Here is an 18505-nt window from a genome sequence, read left to right on the forward strand (position 1 = left end):
TAGTGCCTTGTACTTCATAAGCCATAGGTACATGTACTTTTAATGATGTAGTTTAGGTGGGAACAGAGGAGCCCTCCAAATTGGCTTTACTTTGTTACTATTTTAGTCCATTTGGACTGCTCTACCAAAATACCACAGACTGAGTGACTTATAAATAACAAAAATTTACTTCTCACGGTTCTGGACACTGGAAGTAAACCACAGGCTTAAAATGGCATCACTTAGGCTAAGATCTCAAGCCAATAAACCAAGGCTTAATACCTAACCTAACTGCAGTTTTGACCCCCCCCCCCCCCATAATGTAACCTTTAGCCAGTCAACATGGGAATTTCCTGATAAGCACTAGGAAATTCACTGATGGACCCCTTCTGCTCTCCTTAGGAGGTGACCTTGCCTAAAACAATGGATTCTTTGCTAATCATTTCCTTTTTTCCACTCCCTCTCTACCTTTATTTAAAATTTTTTTTTTAACATTTATTAATTTTTGAGAGACAGAGCGTGAGCATGGGAGCGCAGAGAGAGGGAGACACAGAATCTGCAGCGGGCTCCAGGCTCCGAGCTGTTGGCTTAGAGCCTGACACAGAGCTTGAACTTGCAAACAATGAGATCATGACCTGATCTGAAGTCTGGGCTTAACCAACCGAGCTACCCAGGTACTCCTCCCTCTGTATCTTTAAAAACCTTTCTTTTTCTGTAGCCCTTTGGAGTTCCCGTCAACTTGCTAGATGGGATGTTGCCTGATTCATGACTTGTTTAATAAAACCAGTCAGGTCTTTACGGGGTGTCTGCATGGCTCAGTTGGTCATGCGTCTGACTTCGGCTAGGGTCATGGTCCCAAGGTTCGTGAGTTTGAGTCCGGCATCGGGCTCTGTCTGTGCTGACAGCTCAGAGCCTAGAGGCTGCTTGGGATTCTGTTTCTCCCTTTCTTGCTGCCCTTCCCTGCCCCCTCTCTCCCCCCCCCCCCAAATTAAAATAAACATTAGAAAGAAGTTAAAAAAAAAATCGGGGCACCTGGGTGGCTTGGTCAGTTAAGCGTCCGACTTCGGCTCAGGTCATGATCTCATGGTCCATGGGTTCAAGCCCCGCGTCGGGCTCTGTGCTGACAGCTCGGAGCCTGGAGCCTGTTTCAGATTCTGTGTCTCCCTCTCTCTGTGACCCTCCCCCATTCATGCTCTGTCTCTCTCTGTTTCAAAAATAAATAAACGTTAAAAAAAATTAAAAAAAAACCAATTAGGTCTTTAAAATTACTTAAGTAGATTTTCGTTATTTAACACTCCTAATTTGGACTTAATAACACAGACTGGATGGCTTATAAACAACAGAAATTTACTTCTCACAGATCTGGACGCTGGAAGTCCAAGGTCAGGGTGACAGCATGGTTGGGTGAAGGCCATCTTCAGAGTCGCAGAAATTTCGTTGTTCTCACATAGGGCTAGGGAGCTCTCTGGGGTCTCTCTGTCCCTCTCTCTGTCTTTTTCTGGGGTTTCTTTCAAAAGAGCTCTAATCCCATTCTTGAAGGCTCTACCCCCAAAGACCTCATCTTCTAACACTAGCACATAGGGCGTTAGGATTCTAACTTGTGAGTTGGGGGGGACACAATCATGCAGACTGTAGAAATTACTGCTTCTTTTCCACATTTACTTTCTTGTAGCCCCCTCTCCCACTTACACTTTATTCTGATGTAGCTACACTTTTTTTAAATGATTTTTTCCATGTCAAAAAAGTGCATCAATAAATGATCTTGATTTGGTTTTATTGAACAACGAATTGGTATTTTGGCAAGCATTGTTTATATTCGAATTTTTGCAATAATCCGGACACCCTGTATGTAGTAGTAGTGGGATCTTCTTCCATTACTCCTGATGTTTCCTTACAGGAATACCTCCCGTAAGGAAGCTGAGTTCTGTGGGTGCTACAGAGCACTGGGAGAGTAGCTTTCATATGTGAGTGCCCGGCTAAGGTAATGAGTGCTCAAATGGCAAATGCCTGTCTACATTCAGGGCCAAGGAAGAAATTGGAAAGACTAATCTTGAATTCAAGCGGCTTGTTCACAGGCTTGAGAGCGGCAGATTCTCAAAAAATTACTGAGTGGGTTTCAAGGTGATATCTTTTTTTAAAAAATGTGTTTTTAATTTATTTTTTGAGCGAGACAGAGAGAGAGAGACAGAGCATGAGTGGGGGAGGAACAGAGACAGAGGGAGACACAGAATTTGAAGCAGGCTCCAGGCTCCGAGCTGTCAGCACAGAGCCCGATGCGGGGCTCGAACCCACAGACTGTGAGATCATGACCTGAGCCAAAGCCAGACACTCAACCGACTAAGCCACTCAGGCACCCCCTCAAGGTGACATCTTTATGGTAGGTAGGCTTTTCTGGCATTGCCTGTGCCCTAATTTGTGAAGTCACCATAATCTATTATTGACATTAAAAAGTGGAAGGAAAACTGGTAGTAGGGTATCTGGCAGAGGTATTGGTCCTTCCCAAAGTGCACAGGCTTCTGAATCTTCACAATGAACCTCAGTTTCAACAATCTACTGAGGGTCTTTTTTGCAGCTGAAACAAACATGGGGACGAAGAGAAAGCCTTCCTTAGTGGGAAGGCTTTTCAGCTCTGAGAGATTCCACAAAAGCGGCAAAAGTCACAGAGGCATATGTTGGAAACCATCTGTCCTGTACATCGTGGAGGCTGGATTGTAGGCAAAGCTCACCTATCAATGCAGCCCTGGGTGCCAGAGGCTTGAGACCAAGGCGGGAAATGGAAGGGAAATGTGTCATATAGAAGGACCCCCATATGGTAAATGTAGAGTGCCCAGATTAGCCTTTTCCTAGATGATGTCTTTCAGTGGTGTTTAAGTTCACAAGATATGGATTCCAAACAGTTGGCATAAACCAAGGGGCATTAAGGTGAGATCAAAAATTAAGATTTTCTCTTTCCCTCAGATGCTACTGAATTTCTTCTTCAGTCTTTGGCAACATGAAGTACTGGGTTTTGGAAATATAATTTTAATTTTTCCTGGGGTGTCTTCTTTGGGGTCTGGGGATGGCTTGTTTTAGAAATTTTGTGGTGGTGGGGCTAGTGTTACGATATTCTTGTGTCTCATGAACTCTTTGGACTTTCCAAAACTTGGTTCAGGAAAGGTGTGCCTCAGAGCTATCTGCACAGTCTCTGGGATTTTGCAGGAACTAAATCATTGTGGCTCAGGCTGCAGCCACTCAAGGAGCCACACCACCGCTCAGGTATGGAAACCCCATAGCTGAGACTCAACCGAACACAAATTGGGACTGATGGTTTCCTGAGTTTAACTTAAGAACTTTGGGCTTCAGTGCTTTTGGGATTTCTTTTGCAATGAGATTTGGACTTTGATTTTGGAGTTTGATAATGAGAAGTTTTAAAATAGTTGTTCATATTGGCAACACCTCTTTATTGTTGGCATTTTATTGTTGGAATTCCTTTCTCTTTTCCTTTCCTTTCTGTCCTTTTTCTTCCTTCCTTCCTTCCTTCCTTCCTTCCTTCCTTCCTTCTTTCTCTTTCTTTCTTTCTTTCTCTTTCTTTCTTTCTTTCTTTCTTTCTTTCTTTCTTTCTTTCTTTCTCTTTCTTTCTTTCTCTTTTCCTTCCTTTATGTTTCTTCTTTCTTTCTTTCTTTCTCTTTTCCTTCCTTTCTCTTTCTTCTTTCTTTCTTTCTTTCTTTCTTTCTTTCTTTCTCTTTTCCTTCCTTTCTCTTTCTTCTTTCTTTCTTTCTTCTTTCTTTCTTTCTTCCTTTCTCTTTTCCTTCCTTTCTCTTTCTTCTTTCTTTCTTTCTTTCTTTCTTTCTTTCTTTCTTTCTCTTTTCCTTCCTCTTTCTTTCTTTCTTTCTTTCTTTCTTTCTTTCTTTCTTTTTTCCTTCCTCTTTCTTTCTTTCTTTCTTTCTTTCTTTCTTTCTTTCTTTCTCTTTTCCTTCCTTTCTTTTCTTTCTTTCTTTCTTTCTTTCTTTCTTTCTTTCTTTCTTTCTTCTTTCCTCTCTGATGACACCCAACACTATACTAGTGAGGAGCCTTGATTTGGAGAGCAGATGCTGGGATGGACAAGAAGCGCCCATCTCAGGAGATTTTCCTGGACATCAGGTGTTCCTCCACGCAGATTTCGAGAAAACACCATCCTTGATGAAATCCCCAGAGGGCCGCGCTGTGACTGCCAAGCAGCAGGGGTAGGGGGCGCCCTAGGCACAGCAGGGCTTCGATGTCAGGCTTCATGTGGATGGTTAGAAAGCAGCAGCTGTCCCTGCGCATAGGCACACCATCTGGGCCTACCAGGAACGTCTCGAAGTTCCAGGTGACGTCGGTGGGGACACTGGAGACCAGATGATGAACTTGGGGTGGGTCGTGCGCGCAGCGGCGTCGTCACTAGGGGCAGGCAGAGCCTCCCGCAGGAAGGTGAAGAAGGGGTGCGCCTGCGCGCTGTTCCCCTGGCACTTAGCGTGAAGTTGGGCTCGAACCAGCTACGGCGTGGGAAGTACTCAGGGAATTTCGGATCTCTTTGTTCTTGGCATTCTCCTGATGCACGATCTGCTTGCAAGAGAAGCGGAGCACCACAGGCCTGGGGCCCGAGGTGCGGCGGCAGCTCGTTCATCTGGGCGTAGTCCCGGACGGTTGTGCCTCAGAGCAACGCCACGTTCTCCTGTCAGCACTTGTCCCGCAGGGAACCCAGGCCCTGGGCTCCCCGCAGGCCAGCAGGCACGCAGAGGTCTACACCCAGAGCGGGGCCTCGAGTAGAGAGGCGTACGGCGCGGGCTGTCAGGACAAGAATTTCTATTGTTGGAATTTCTTAATACCGTCATTTAATCCCATTGCAGAGCTCTGATAGCTGTCTTGGCTGACAAGGCTGGGTGTAATCTGGGATGGGAATGGAATAGGTGAATTTCCAACCTTGGGTGCGGAATATACTTAACGTCAATGGATTGTTCAGAATCATTTGGGGGGGGGGGCTTCTGGGGCCAGTGGTGCTGGAGGACACAAAAGGGGAGCAGTGGTTGGCCTTGGCCGAATGGAGCCCTCATTAGATTGCTGAGCCTTTCTCCCAGGTAGTCTGCCTAGCTCATTGTATGCTTAATTGTCAAATTTAACAGGTTAAAGAAGAAAAGCCTTGGGAGTGTTGGGGGGAAATATTTGTACTATCTCTGATAGATCTTTCCCGATGGAGAGAGCTCCATGATATGACTCTTGTGGCCACTCCATTCCATCACTCACAGCTCTGGGGAGATAGAGTGATTTATCTACCTGGTAAAGGCGGAAAGAATACGTGGGCATGTCCTTACCTTGGCCCTTCTTCCTCTTGGGAGTGAGCTGTCCAAGGGGAGCACGTATTCTCTATTTGAGAAGGCCTTCCCTGGACTAACATTGTCTGTGTCTAGAAGGGTAATTCTTTTTTTTTTTTTTAAAGCTTATTTATTTTGGGGGGAGGGAGGGGCAGAGAGAGAGAGAGAATCCCAGGTGGGTTCCACACTGTCGGCGCACAGCCCAGTGTGGAACTTGAACCCACCAACCGTGAGATCACGACGTGAGCCAAAACCAAGAGTCGGATGCTTAACTGACTGAGCCACCCAGGCTCCCCTAGAAGGGTAATTCTAACTCTGGCAGTCAGTTAGCCACTATTTGGCTTTTACGCTAGGCTGCTTGCTCGATCTTGGCATTTATTGCAATTAGAGATATTACTTTGGCCTCCGTTTGCTGCTTTTGTTTTATTTCTCCATCTCTCTAGAACTTGGAATGGAAAGAGGGATGGTATTATTCAGCCCCTCAGAGACCCTAACATTGTGAATATGATAGTTAGGATTCTGAGTAGCACTAGTGCTCATATCCTAAAATGTACTTCTCATGTTTGTGGCGCTTGGGTAGCTCAGTCGATGAAGCATTTGAATCTTGATTTCAGCCCAGGTCATGATCTCATGGTTAGCGAGATTAAGCCCCATGTTGGGCTCTGTACTGGCTGTGTGGAGCCTCCCTCGAATTCTGTCTCCCTCTCTCTCTCTGCCCCTCCCCCCTCTCTCTTTCTCAAAAATAAATAAACTTAAAAAAACTCCACTTGAACCAATCAATCAATCAATCAAGATAAAATGTCCTTTTCATGTTTATACCCATGTGTGTTAGTTACATTCGATACTAACACGGAAGGTTCTAAATTTGTGGTTTGTATATTAGCATTGTCACCTCAGCTGGGGTTCAGATGGCCCTGAGGATGGCGATAAGCACCATCATTTTTATGACTCCCCAGGATACTGAGAAGACTATGTAACATGTCCCCTGTCACTGTAAGAGCCCTTGGCTTGACCTCTTGCTGACCCAGGGAAGGTAGCAGGGCCCAGAGATGTCCTCACATGTGTCTTGAGATTTCGAGGGGAAAATAAAATAATCTAGTTGGATGGCAAAATTGAAAAGGAGAAGTCAAAACACGGAAGAGTAGAAGAGAGTCACTAACTTTTCTGGTGAGGGTTGAATTCAGAAGGAAAAGGGGAAGGAATCCTGGACAATTTGGTAAGATGCTCTCTTTTTCTCGCCGTGTGCTGATGCATGCTGTGAAGCAGGCTTCGGGCTCTGAGCCATCAGCACAGATCATGACCATGAGATCATGACCTGAGCTGAAGTTGGATGCTTAACCGACTGAGCCACCCAGGCGCCCCTCTTTCACTGTTTCATTAGAGTCTTCTGACAGCCATGTAAGGCAGGCAGAATTGATGTTATCTTTCTCTGTTTTATACTTGAAGAAGCTGAGAAGTTAGGTAATGAACCGGTCCTGGACCCGTCCTTTGATTCCAGGCCCAGTGCAATCGATTTCAAGGCACGTGGTTTCCCCCAACATTTGAATGCTCCTGAAATCAAGATTCATCTTACAATCAATGATATATCACAGTTTAACTGGCAAGTGTTTATTCCTAGTGGTGTGTAAAAGAAGGGAGCATCTTCCTTCGATAAGGTATAGATTCACTGGAATGCAGTCACCAAATAGGGGTAGGAAGTAAAAAGGGACACAAAGAGGAGGTGAGAGATCAGGGAAGACTTTGTGGAGGAATCGTACAGCCCGCCGTCCCTTGGTCCCTTAGCTGCAGCTTTGAATTCCAAAAGCCTTTTTGTGTTTGTGTGTGTGTGTGTGTGTGTGTGTGTGTGTGTGTGTGTGTATGTGTGTTGTTTGTTAGTTTGCTTGTTTTCAAGTTTGACACCAAAACCTCTTTGGTGGCAACACCTGACCTGAACCGATGTAAGGTAATTTATAGCTATAAGGAATGTATAAATGTCATATTTAATTATAACCAAATTATATAATTTTAGTTATTCCGCTTACTGTGAAGATCAATATGTTTAGCTGCAGAAGTATTAATGTTTGATAATGGAGCATTGTCCCAGCCCCTCGAGGGGAGGGGGGGGGGAGAAGGTGTTACCTAACATTGGGGCCATGTCCTGCACTGCCTTTCTAAAATCTGTAAAATTCTGAATTTTGAAACCCGTCGGGACCCAAGGGTTATGGATGAGACTGGACTGTATCTGAACTGGGGCTTGATTGGTTGATAGGATTTTGATGCTTGGAGGGGATTTTAGGAAGAGGAAGAGCATCATCCCACACCAGCTCGGGTCTAGGTCTAAGTCATTATCTAACCATAAAATTTGCTTTAAGGGCAGCGATGAGAGGCATTTTTGGTAAGTACTCTCCCTTAAGTCGTGATTCATACACAGTTGGAGGGTTGGACCTTCTGGGTTTGGCTTTTCCCCCACCATATTAATCCCCTCCTTTTCCCACAAGTCACCTGACTTCTGTGAAAACTCTGTTAACACACCCTTTGGCTGAAAAAGAACGTTGGGCAATCGGTGGAATTTCCCTCTCCTCCTTTCTCCCCCTGGAGCCCCAGATGCAGGGACCTCAGTCCTGACCGGAGTATGCAGTTCTTGTTTCAAAAGCAGAGGGAGCTCCAAGATCAAGGCTGAGTTACCCTTTCCCTATGTCCTGGTCTCCCAGCCCCCCCCCGTTTGTTTAGATCAGGGAATTTCAGACATGCACACTGGGGTAGAGAATCATATGAACAGAACCAGGACAGGGAGGCCGGCAGAGGTTCCTGCAGAGGGAGCGTCCAGGCCCTGAGCTGCTCTCCCTGGGAGTCGGCAGGGTCGCCCAGCATGCCCGCTGGCACGAGAGAGGGGACTGACCCACTTGCTCCCATCAGCTGCTGAAGGTAAAAACCTTAAAAACGGAAGAGCAGAGCTTTGATGGAAGACAAAAGAAAGGCAGAAAACTTCACATAGGAAGGTTGCGGGCAAAGATCGGGGGGGGGGGGGTGCTGGAAGGAGCAGAATAAAAGAAGGCAGAAGAGAGGCAACCTGTTTCTCTTAGGTTGCCCCCCCTCCCCCCACCGCCACCCCACTACTTACCACTGTTTTTAGGGTTAGAAACATTTTTGGCAAGCCTGTTAACTTTGAAAAGAGATCTCCTCTTTTTAGTAAAGGGGGAAAAACAAACAAACAAACAAACAACAAACCCAAACCCTGGAAAACTAACATAGGAAATTGAGGGAATACCTTTCCTTTCCTTTTGTGTTTCTGGTCATTCAGCCGCCCTTCTTCTCATTTCCCACCCAACCCTGTGTCAGACCACTTCTCCCAAGGTCACTGCCTTCCCCTAGTAAAAGAAGCTCTTTCCTCCATCAGTGGTCGTCGGGAGCACCAAGAGAAATATGTGTGACAGTAAACATAGTAGAGAGAGCTGGCGTGAAGTGATAAGGGGGATCTTTGCCAAAAGAGGAGGGAGAAATGTCTTAGATGGATAGTCATGATGGGGAAAGACGCCTGAAAGCCTGAGTGGAAACGGGGATATTGTCTTGTGAGGACAGGAGAGAGGCTGATAGAGAGGGGGCAGGGGTGGGGAGTAGGGGTGAAGGAAGGCAACAGGGAAGGAAGAAAATTGGGAGAAAGTGCTTATTCTTTTGGAGAAAAACTGGGAGAAGATCCTGAGAAGCAATGGGAGAAGGATAAGCTCTAGTTTTAGTCTAGAAAATGAATTGAGGTAGAACCAGGGAGGCGGGGAGAGGACAGGCCTCATGCGGTGATCAGTGTGCGGCTTTGTTTAGCTTGTGTGTTATTGTCACGAAGGTGACACTGAACCCCAGGTGACCCCACCACCAAAGAAGGTGCCTGTGTTTGTTAGACAAATACAGCCGGGCCTGCCACCCCTTTGCTCCAAAGTCCAGAGGTGCAGAGAGCCAGGACCAAGAGGCGTACCGCCGTTCACCAGGGATGAACAAATTGCCAGAGATGCGGTAAGTGATCACGAGTCTACAGAGATGTACGTACATGGGCTCTATTCCCTTTATCTTCTCAAGAAGACAGCTCAGCTCTGAAGCCCAGGTTTTGGTTCAGCCTAGGCCTTTTTGCTTTATTCCAACGAGATTCTCCATGTGCACTTGCCCTCTTCCTTTCCCCTCCCTTCTGCCCATGACAAATGCTAGCGCACTTCACTAGGCTGCCAGTACCTGGGTCACCCACGTCTCCGTATGTCTTTTCTTTCAGGTGCGTCTTCCTGTTTTCCCTTTTGGCATCCGTTTATGCTGAGCCTACTATGTATGGGGAGATCCTGTCCCCTAACTATCCTCAGGCATACCCCAATGAGGTAGAGAAATCTTGGGATATAGAAGTTCCTGAAGGGTATGGGATTCACCTCTACTTCACCCATCTGGACATAGAGCTGTCGGAGAACTGCGCATATGACTCAGTGCAGGTATATTATAATAAGCGCATAAAGGATAGGGCTGGGGGTGGTGGTGGAATGTTCTATTCCCTCTGTCCCCTTTTCTGACCTCCATGCCAAAATATTACCCTTTCTCAGCTTCCTTTTGATTCTTCTCTTAGATAATGTCAGAAGACTTTGAAGAAGGGAAACTCTGTGGGCAGAGGACCAGCAAGAGTCCCAACTCTCCCATCGTGGAAGAGTTCCAAGTCCCGTACAATAAACTCCAGGTGATCTTTAAGTCAGACTTCTCCAATGAAGAACGGTTCACCGGGTTTGCTGCCTACTATGTCGCTGTAGGTAAGGCTCACCCCTCTTTATGTGCCTCATGGGTCCAGCTAAAAGATTAGAAGCAGAACAAACAGCAATTCAGCGAATAAGGATCCTGTTTGTAACTCTTTTTTTTTTTTAATTTTTTTTTAACGTTTATTTATTTTTGAGACAGAGAGAGACAGAGCATGAACTGGGGAGGGGCAGAGAGAGAGGGAGACACAGAATCGGAAGCATGGTCCAGGCTCTGAGCCATCAGCCCAGAGCCCGATGCGGGGCTCGAACTCACAGACCACAAGATCGTGACCTGAGCTGAAGTTGGATGCTTAACCGACTGAGCGACCCAGGCGCCCCCCTGTTTGTAACTCTTAAGAGGTGTTGACTTGATTTGGGTCTGTCTTTCCAGGAATTGCCTTTGTGAAATTCAAACACGTGGTATCTTAGGGGTGATGATGATAATGGTAAAAATAGGTAATAAATAGTGATTTATTGAGAACCACTATAAACTGGGATTTTAAAACCCAGGAATTTTAAAATCCAGGAATTTTACCTATATTAACTTAAGCTTCACCTCAACTCTTCAAGGTGGGTATTATGATCTCCACTTAAAGATAAGGAAAGAGAAGACTAGGAAAGTTAAGTAACTTGCCAAGAATCACACGAAGAATGCGTGGTATTCAAACCCATCCAATGGCAAACAAACCTTCAAATTCTGGGTGCTTCTGTACCTAACTCCAGGTTAAAGTGAAGTTAGAACATCTCATAAGGCTGAACTGTTGTTTAGATTTAACGCAAGTGCCCAAATCCTATAAAGTGATAAGTGTACTAATTGCTCCTCCCTGAAGTAGACATTTCATCATGTTGAGCCTATAGAGTGTTGTCTCTAGAGCCGAAATGCTCTGTGAGAAAGGCCAATGGTCTCTGGCATTGAGAGCTCCCTTATAGCTGTGCAATGGCAGGGCACAACTCTCAAATCATATTTCAGGAGAGTAACACAGAATAATACCATCCTGAAAGGTGATTCACTCATTTATTTAAGTAATAGGCCATTCCTACCGTTTCTTACCCTTGTAGGGTTGGGTTTAAACTCATTCTTCCTTCTAAGTCTCTGTCCTTGACCTCAATCTTTCTCTGCTTTTTCTAGATGTAAACGAGTGCACAGACTTTGCCAATGCCCCTTGTAGCCACTTCTGCAACAACTTCATGGGTGGTTATTACTGCTCCTGCCCCCCAGAATACTTCCTCCATGATGATATGAAGAATTGTGGAGGTGAGCTTGGCATCAAGAGGGGTGCGTGTTCCCTGGGGTTTGGAATGGTTTGAGGCTTCAGTTAGATCTTTGTTGGCCTTTCTAATTTTGACTAGCCTCAGCCTTGCTTTGGCACCTATCTTTAGTTACCCATAAGCTGTGGAGGAGCCCCAAGAGTGGAGGAAGACAAGCCTACAGGGTCAAGTTAATGAATTGGAGAGGAGAAATAGATGCCTGTAAAGAGTCTACCTGGGGCTGTTCATAACCATGAAAGGCTTTATCATATGCAATGTGATGGAAACTGAGTAGGCATTGGGTATCTCTACTGATTTGCATGGGGTATGTAATTGTGGCATGGGGGCTCCAGTTAGGGATGGTTAGTTCACGAGAAGAGTCACAGAATGGAGCAGGAACTCCTTTGCTTGACCCTATATTTGATTGCCCTTTTCTCTTTTTCTCCCATAGTCAATTGCAGCGGGGATGTATTCACGGCACTGATTGGGGAGATCACAAGTCCCAATTATCCCAATCCATACCCAGAGAATTCAAGGTGTGAATATCAGGTCCTCTTGGAGGAGGGATACCAAGTGGTCGTGACTGTGCGGAGAGAAGATTTTGATGTGGAACCAGCTGATTCAGGGGGCCATTGCCCTGACAGTTTAGTTGTGAGTGATGAATGATTAGTTTTCCTCCCAACTCACCCAGATCAATTTCTCCCCAAAGACAAATTGTCTTTCCTTCTGCCCCTTCTTTTCTTCTTCTCCTTCTTATTTTATGTTACTTTTATTACGTTCTTTACTTTTGTCCCCTCCATCGTACCTACCTGTATCTTTTAGTTCTTTCTCTCTTCTGATTTCACCATTTTGTTTCTTTTCAGTTTGTTGCAAGAGACAAGCAATTTGGTCCTTACTGTGGTAATGGATTCCCTGGGCCACTAAAGATTGAAACCAGGAGCAATGCTCTTAATATCATCTTCCAAACTGACCAAACAGAGCAAAAAAGGGGCTGGAAACTTCGTTACCATGGAGATCGTGAGTAACCTATAAGTTAGTCTTTGGTGCTACCAAAGTCCCCGGACAATGTAAAATCCAAACAGGTAGATTGTTGTATGGATAGTTCACCTGAGATACGTCACTTCTTCAGCAAGATCTAAACCTGTCAGTGGTCATTAGAAATGCCTGGACCTCTAGGAATCCTTCAACTGGGCTTGCGGGTGCAGATGACGTGGAGTGGTTAGTATGTACAACTTGGGATGGTTTGTTAGTATGTACTAACACAGCTGGGAGGATGAAACTGCCTTGATGACTCTTTCTGGAGTAGGTAAGGCCATATTGTTTTAGACATCTGCATTGGAATGTTAAGCATCAGAACTAAGGATGACTGAATGATTTTAGAAAGTGTGAAGGTGATGTAAATAGAATAGAGATTCTCTAACTATTTGGTAATTTGATTCCCCCTGTTCTTTCCAAGCAATCCCTTGTCCCAAAGACGTCACTGACAATTCTGTCTGGGAGCCTGAGAAAGCAAAATATGTGTTCAAAGATGTGGTGAGGATAACCTGCCTGGAAGGGTTTGAAGTCGTACAGGTAAAGTACAAATTCAGGGGCTTCTCCCTAATCTCTAAGTCAGGATGAGCATACTGGAATTATCTAATGGTTTACTGAATGTCCTTGTTTGAGCAAGGTATAACCCCTTTTCCATAAACAGAATACTGCAGGATCTTTAGTCCCTCCTTGTAAGTCATGGAGCTCCTTGGCCCGATTGACATTCTCCTTCTGCTTTCAGTCTTCTTGAGGAAGGGATTCTGATATGCTGGGACAAAGTTGTCTTTTAGCCTCCACTCCTGGGTGCTTTGGGTCATTCTGCTAAGATAAGATGTCCCCAAACTTCTTATGGTCAGGACTCCTCATTGATCCAAGGCCAGAGATAGATTCCATTCTTGATTTTGGCTTCTCATATCTCTCCTTATAAATTAATGGTGATGTGTATTATTCTCCAGGGAAGTGTTGGCTCGAGATCTTTCTATTCTACTTGTCAAAGTGATGGAAAGTGGAGTAATTCCAAACTGAAATGTCAACGTATGTATCTCTTTAAAATGGGACTTTTTTTTTTTTTTTTTTCCTTTCCAAGGGAATTGAAAGATGGGTTCATCAAGATTCAAATTCATGTTTTCCTCTTAGGCTTGTGAGAGAGTGGGTTGGATTTTTTGAAGAGAAGCCAGCCAATTAATTGCCAGCCCAGTTCTGGTCCTAGACTGGCCAGATTAGCAGACTTCTTTCAAAGAAAGAGGCTGTGGGGTTGGTAGACTTAGTAGCACCAAAGAGGTCCATTCCTGGCTTCTGCAGGGGCCTCCACCAACCACTGAGAAGCTACTACTCCTTATAGCTTTCAAGGGGCTATCTGATTTGGCAAGACTCAGTGACCTGGGGAGATTCAGCCCAGGTGTCCTTATGGATGTGCGGGTGGGGAAGGAGTGAGGAGCATGGCCTGGAGGATGGAACTGGCTCCAATGACTGTTTCTGGAAGGAAGTGGCTTTCCTGACCATCACTCTCCTGCCTTCCTCTGATAGCTGTGGACTGTGGAATTCCTGAACCCATTGAGCATGGTACAGTCGAAGATCCAGAAGATACTTTATTTGGTTCTGTCATTCGCTATACTTGTGAGGAGCCATATTACTACATGGAAAATGAAGAAAGTGGTAGGTTTCTTTGACTAGGGAAAAGAGGAGAAAGAGTGAGAGTTGGAGAGTGAATAGCGCACTCTTTCTGGCTTGGAGAGAATTTGGAGAGAAATGAAGGAGATGGGATGGACTTTATTCTCTTGGCTTGGTCTAGAGATGCAGTTTTCCTATGGGATATAGGATCATCCGTAGAGAATCAAAGAGGTCACCTAGCTCGGTTTCACAACTGTGGCCGGAATTCCCCCTATGATATCCATATTCATGTGGTTATCCAGCTTTTGGCCAATTATTTAATGTAGAACCTACGGGAGTAATGCTTCCAGTGTCAAGTCACCATACCAAGTGATTGCTTAAAAAAAAAAAAAAATATATATATATATATATATATACACACACACACACATACACACACACATATATATATATACACACATGTATATGTATACATATACATATGTATATGTATACATACATATATGTAAATATATATATATTTAATGTTTATGTATTTATTTATTTTGAGGGAGGGAGAGCGCAAGCAGGGGAGGGGCAGAGAGAGAGAAAGGGAGAGAGAGAATTTGAAGCAGGCTCTGCATTGTCAGTGCAGAGCCTGATGAGGGGCTCACACTCATGAACTGTGAGATCATGACCTGAGCCAAAATCAAGAGTCAGATGCTCAACCGACTGAGCCACCCAGGCGCCCCCAAATGCCTGGCTTTCTTGATGGAGGGGACTTGGCAGTACTAGATGAAAGATGGGTTAAGACATAATATGTACCACTTTGTTGCTTTTAATTGAATTTATTTTCCCACTGGAAGCATTTTTCCAATCTCTACTGTAACCCTCTTTCTGCTTAGGGGACTCTTCCTTTCCCTCCTTTGGCCGAATAGAGGACAGAAGGATTGTTTCGAGGGTGTTCTCAACATTCTGTTCTAGTTGATTTGATTCGATTCCCTCCTCAAACGCCAGAGTTGTGGAGGCTCTGAATGAAAGGGGGGGATGGAAGAGAGAAGATGTGGTGGTGAGTGTGTCCTGTGTCCCTTGTGCTATTCCAGGGGAGTATCGCTGTGCTGGCAACGGGAGCTGGGTGAATGAGTTGCTGGGCACCGAGCTGCCAAAATGTGTTCCAGGTAATCAGGGCTCAGGGTTGGGGAGAGACCACAGACATAGGTGGAGGTGAGGGGGCCCACTCTCTGAAAGTAGCTGCAGTCTTCTTGGGAAAGGACTTAACACTCTGGGTCTAGCCCAGGGAGGTGGAGATAACACTGGGCTGTGGGCCCGCCAGGGCCTTGGGGAATTCCTCCACCGCCCTGACTCAGGCCAACTGACAGGAAATAGACAATCAGCCAGTGACAGTTGGTGGCAGAGGGAGGGCCAGTTAAGTTCGGTAAAGTAGATGCAATAAAGGGATAAAGAATTGCTAAAAACAGGGCCCGAAAATTGAGAGTGAGGATTCTGCATGCGGAAACAAGACCAGCTGAATAGCTCAGTTATTATGTAAAAGTCTATATGGCTACAAGATACAGAGGAATAAAAGAAAGGAAGAGTTGCAGACAGATCAGAGTTGAATAGAAGAAGGCTTTCAGGCAAAGCCAGAATAATACTGATGATCCTGTAGTAACAACAGTGTTATTGAGAGCTAGGGACTGAGCTAATTAATCGCATTTATTATCTCATTCCAGTCCTTGCAACAACCCTTTGAGGTGTTACTAGTTCCGTTTCAGAGATGAGTGAACTGAATACAAGGTCACAGAGTTAGTAACAGGCAGCAGTAGACTTTGAACCCAGGTCTGTCTGAGTCCAAAGCCTGATATTATGCTCAACTCAGAGTCCACTCAGGCTGACTACTGAGGGATTTAGGTAAACTGACTTGGTCTGGAATAAAATTCAGTGGTAGTTGCATTCGGTAATGGCAAAATATTCAGGCCTGGAATCAATGGGGAATTGAAATGAATGATGAAAGAAGAGAACCCTCTCTTTGCCCTACCTCCATGGATTACTAGGAGGGCCTCGGCTGCAGTTAGGACTTCGGTACAGAAGGCGAGAAGCATTTGGTCTGGGCGTCAGAAGGAGGTAGAACGCCTGCCTCCTCCATCATCTGTATGAGGAAAGAATTTCCCAGCACTGCCTCCAGTTGGGCCGCTGTCCCCATGTGCTGAAACTAGGATGAAGTTACCTCTAGAGGGCTGTTTTCATAGTGTGAGGCACTAGCTCATTTGGACTCCTCAGTTCACACACCAGACTCTCTCCCATGAGCCTGCCTGGCTTTGGAAAAGTGAGATGTTTGGTGATTACATTCAGGATGAGTCAGATACTCAGATGGTTGACCAAATGGAGGGTTGGCCCTATTGTGCTAGAGAATTGTGAAGCCCGGCAAGTTTTTGAGTAGTTGGAGGATCTGTAGGAGGCCAATAATTTATTTCTTATTCCCTCTCCACCTTGTTCGTGTTCTTTCCTAGTCTGTGGTGTTCCCAGTAAGCCCTTTGTAGGAAGACAGAGGATATTTGGAGGATCTGTCGCAGATATTCAAAATTTCCCCTGGCAAGTCTTCTTTTCAGACCCACGGGCTGGTGGGGCTCTCATCGACGAGTACTGGGTGCTGACAGCCGCCCACGTCGTGGAGAGAAACCATAACCCAGGAATGTACGTTGGGTCCACCTCAGTACTCCGCTCAGATCTGGCAAAAACCAAGATGCTTACTGCTGAGCGTGTGATTATTCATCCGGGTTGGAAATTGTTGGATGACCCAGAGTCACGGAAGAATTTTGACAATGACATTGCACTTGTGCAGCTGAAAGAGCCCGTGAAAATGGGACCCACTGTCTCCCCTATCTGCCTGCCAGGTACCTCCTCAGAATACAATCCCTCAGTGGGAGACCTGGGACTGATCTCAGGCTGGGGCCGAACGGAGAAAAAAGATCATGTGCGCCAGCTCAGAGGGGCAAAGTTACCCATTGCTCCCTTAGAAAGGTGCCGGGAGGTGAAAGGGGAAAATCTTAAACTGGATATAAATGCCTTCGTGTTCACTAATAACATGATCTGTGCTGGAGGACAGAAGGGTGTTGATAGCTGTGAAGGGGACAGTGGCGGAGCTTTTGCTGTACAGATCCCCAGTGTAGAGACCCCCAAATTCTATGTAGCTGGTCTGGTGTCCTGGGGCCCTCAGTGTGGAACCTATGGAATCTACACACGAGTAAAGAACTACATTGACTGGATAAAGAAGACAATGCAGGAAAATAGTCCCCCCAGTATGGACTAATCCATACATACACCACCAGCTTCTTCAAGGGCTATGACCAATCCATTTGCTTTCTGTTCCTCTCAATATTCCCACGATTTCACTATGACTGAAAAAAGACCTGGGAGTGTGATTTAAATAGAACTTGATTGTTGGGGTACTTGGCTGGCAGGAGTGTTTGAACATTACATTGTGCTGGCCATTCGGTGTGGTCTGAATCTGTGGGGGTCCTCTCCCTTGAATACCAACTATGGATAACAACACGAGAAGGATGCTCCTATCTTGCGCTATTCCCTAGTGAGTCCCCTCTCCCCCCTCCTGATGATTGCCTGGCGTTACGGTTCTGATTGTGAAATTTATTGTTGGGCATACCCTTGATTTTTTTGTTTCCCCTTTACTGTTTGAAGTCCCACTTACCTTATCATACTCAGTGTCTACTATCTACTTGTAATAAATCATGTTTAAAACTCAGTTTTGGCTGACTTGACTTATTCCACATCAGGACCTCAGCCCCAGAAAAGGGCGAGGAAAGGGCTGTTGTGTCATGGAAATTCAGTCTTCTAGTAGCTAGTATTTAATTGTCATGAAAAGGCAATTCAGATTTTCTCCTCTCCTCCAATTGAGATTTATTGAATATTGTGGGTCAGCACGAATGTCATCAGCACAAGGTAACATAAGGTGCGTTTGAAATTTTTTTTTAATTTTTTTTAACGTTTTATTTATTTTTGAGACAGAGAGAGACAGAGCATGAACGGGGGAGGGGCAGAGAGAGAGGGAGACACAGAATCGGAAGCAGGCTCCAGGCTCTGAGCCATCAGCCCAGAGCCCGACGCGGGGCTCGAACTCACGGACCGTGAGATCGTGACCTGAGCTGAAGTCGGACGCTCAACCGACTGAGCCACCCAGGCCCCCCTGAAATTTATGAAACAAACCCGAACCTCAGCAGAAGTCCACAAACGACAGTTAGGATTGGCTGTTTAAGATCTTTAAGTATAACATTTTGAGGTATGAATTATTTGTGTCTCTGAAAATTAATTTTCCTTTAATACTCATTTGTATAATACAATATTTTTTGGCATGATACAATATTATGGCTTAATAAAGAAGAAAAGAAGAAATTAAACACGCTCTTATCTGCTTTCCTCGTGGCTTTGATCAGTTGTCAGTCAGGCAACAATGCCTTCTCTGGATTAAACTCTGTGCCATGACATTATAGCTGAAAATTCTGGTGAGGGTGGATGGACCCAAAGACTCTCCCTTCTATTCTTTGACAAGGGAGTGAAAATTAAAAACAAAAACAAAAACAACACAACCTTCCTCCTCCCCAC

At 45.2% G+C, this 18505-nt stretch overlaps 1 protein-coding gene and 1 pseudogene across 2 annotated transcripts; one reads left to right on the top strand and one right to left on the bottom strand.

Moving 5' to 3' along the window:
• Window positions 1–4000: 4000 nt before the first annotated feature.
• Window positions 4001–5280, bottom strand: LOC109501901 (annotated as a pseudogene).
• Window positions 5281–8014: 2734 nt separating this feature from the next.
• Window positions 8015–17648, top strand: C1S (complement C1s). Of its 2 annotated transcripts, none has more exons than XM_006933468.5 (12): window positions 8015–8192; window positions 9106–9272; window positions 9523–9730; window positions 9862–10039; window positions 11154–11279; window positions 11724–11923; window positions 12136–12289; window positions 12729–12844; window positions 13258–13336; window positions 13829–13957; window positions 14995–15069; window positions 16399–17648. In XM_006933468.5, the coding sequence occupies exons 2-12, from the start codon at window positions 9250–9252 to the stop codon at window positions 17196–17198; spliced, it is 2088 nt and encodes a 695-aa protein (XP_006933530.3). In that variant the 5' UTR covers window positions 8015–8192; window positions 9106–9249; the 3' UTR covers window positions 17199–17648. The 2 variants fall into 2 exon arrangements, with proteins under 2 accessions (XP_006933530.3, XP_006933529.3); XM_006933467.5 differs by having other exon boundaries at window positions 9161–9272.
• The last annotated feature ends 857 nt before the right edge of the window (window positions 17649–18505 follow it).

The sequence above is a fragment of the Felis catus genome, chromosome B4 (genome assembly GCF_018350175.1).
Source record: "Felis catus isolate Fca126 chromosome B4, F.catus_Fca126_mat1.0, whole genome shotgun sequence".
Lineage (NCBI taxonomy): Eukaryota > Metazoa > Chordata > Mammalia > Carnivora > Felidae > Felis > Felis catus.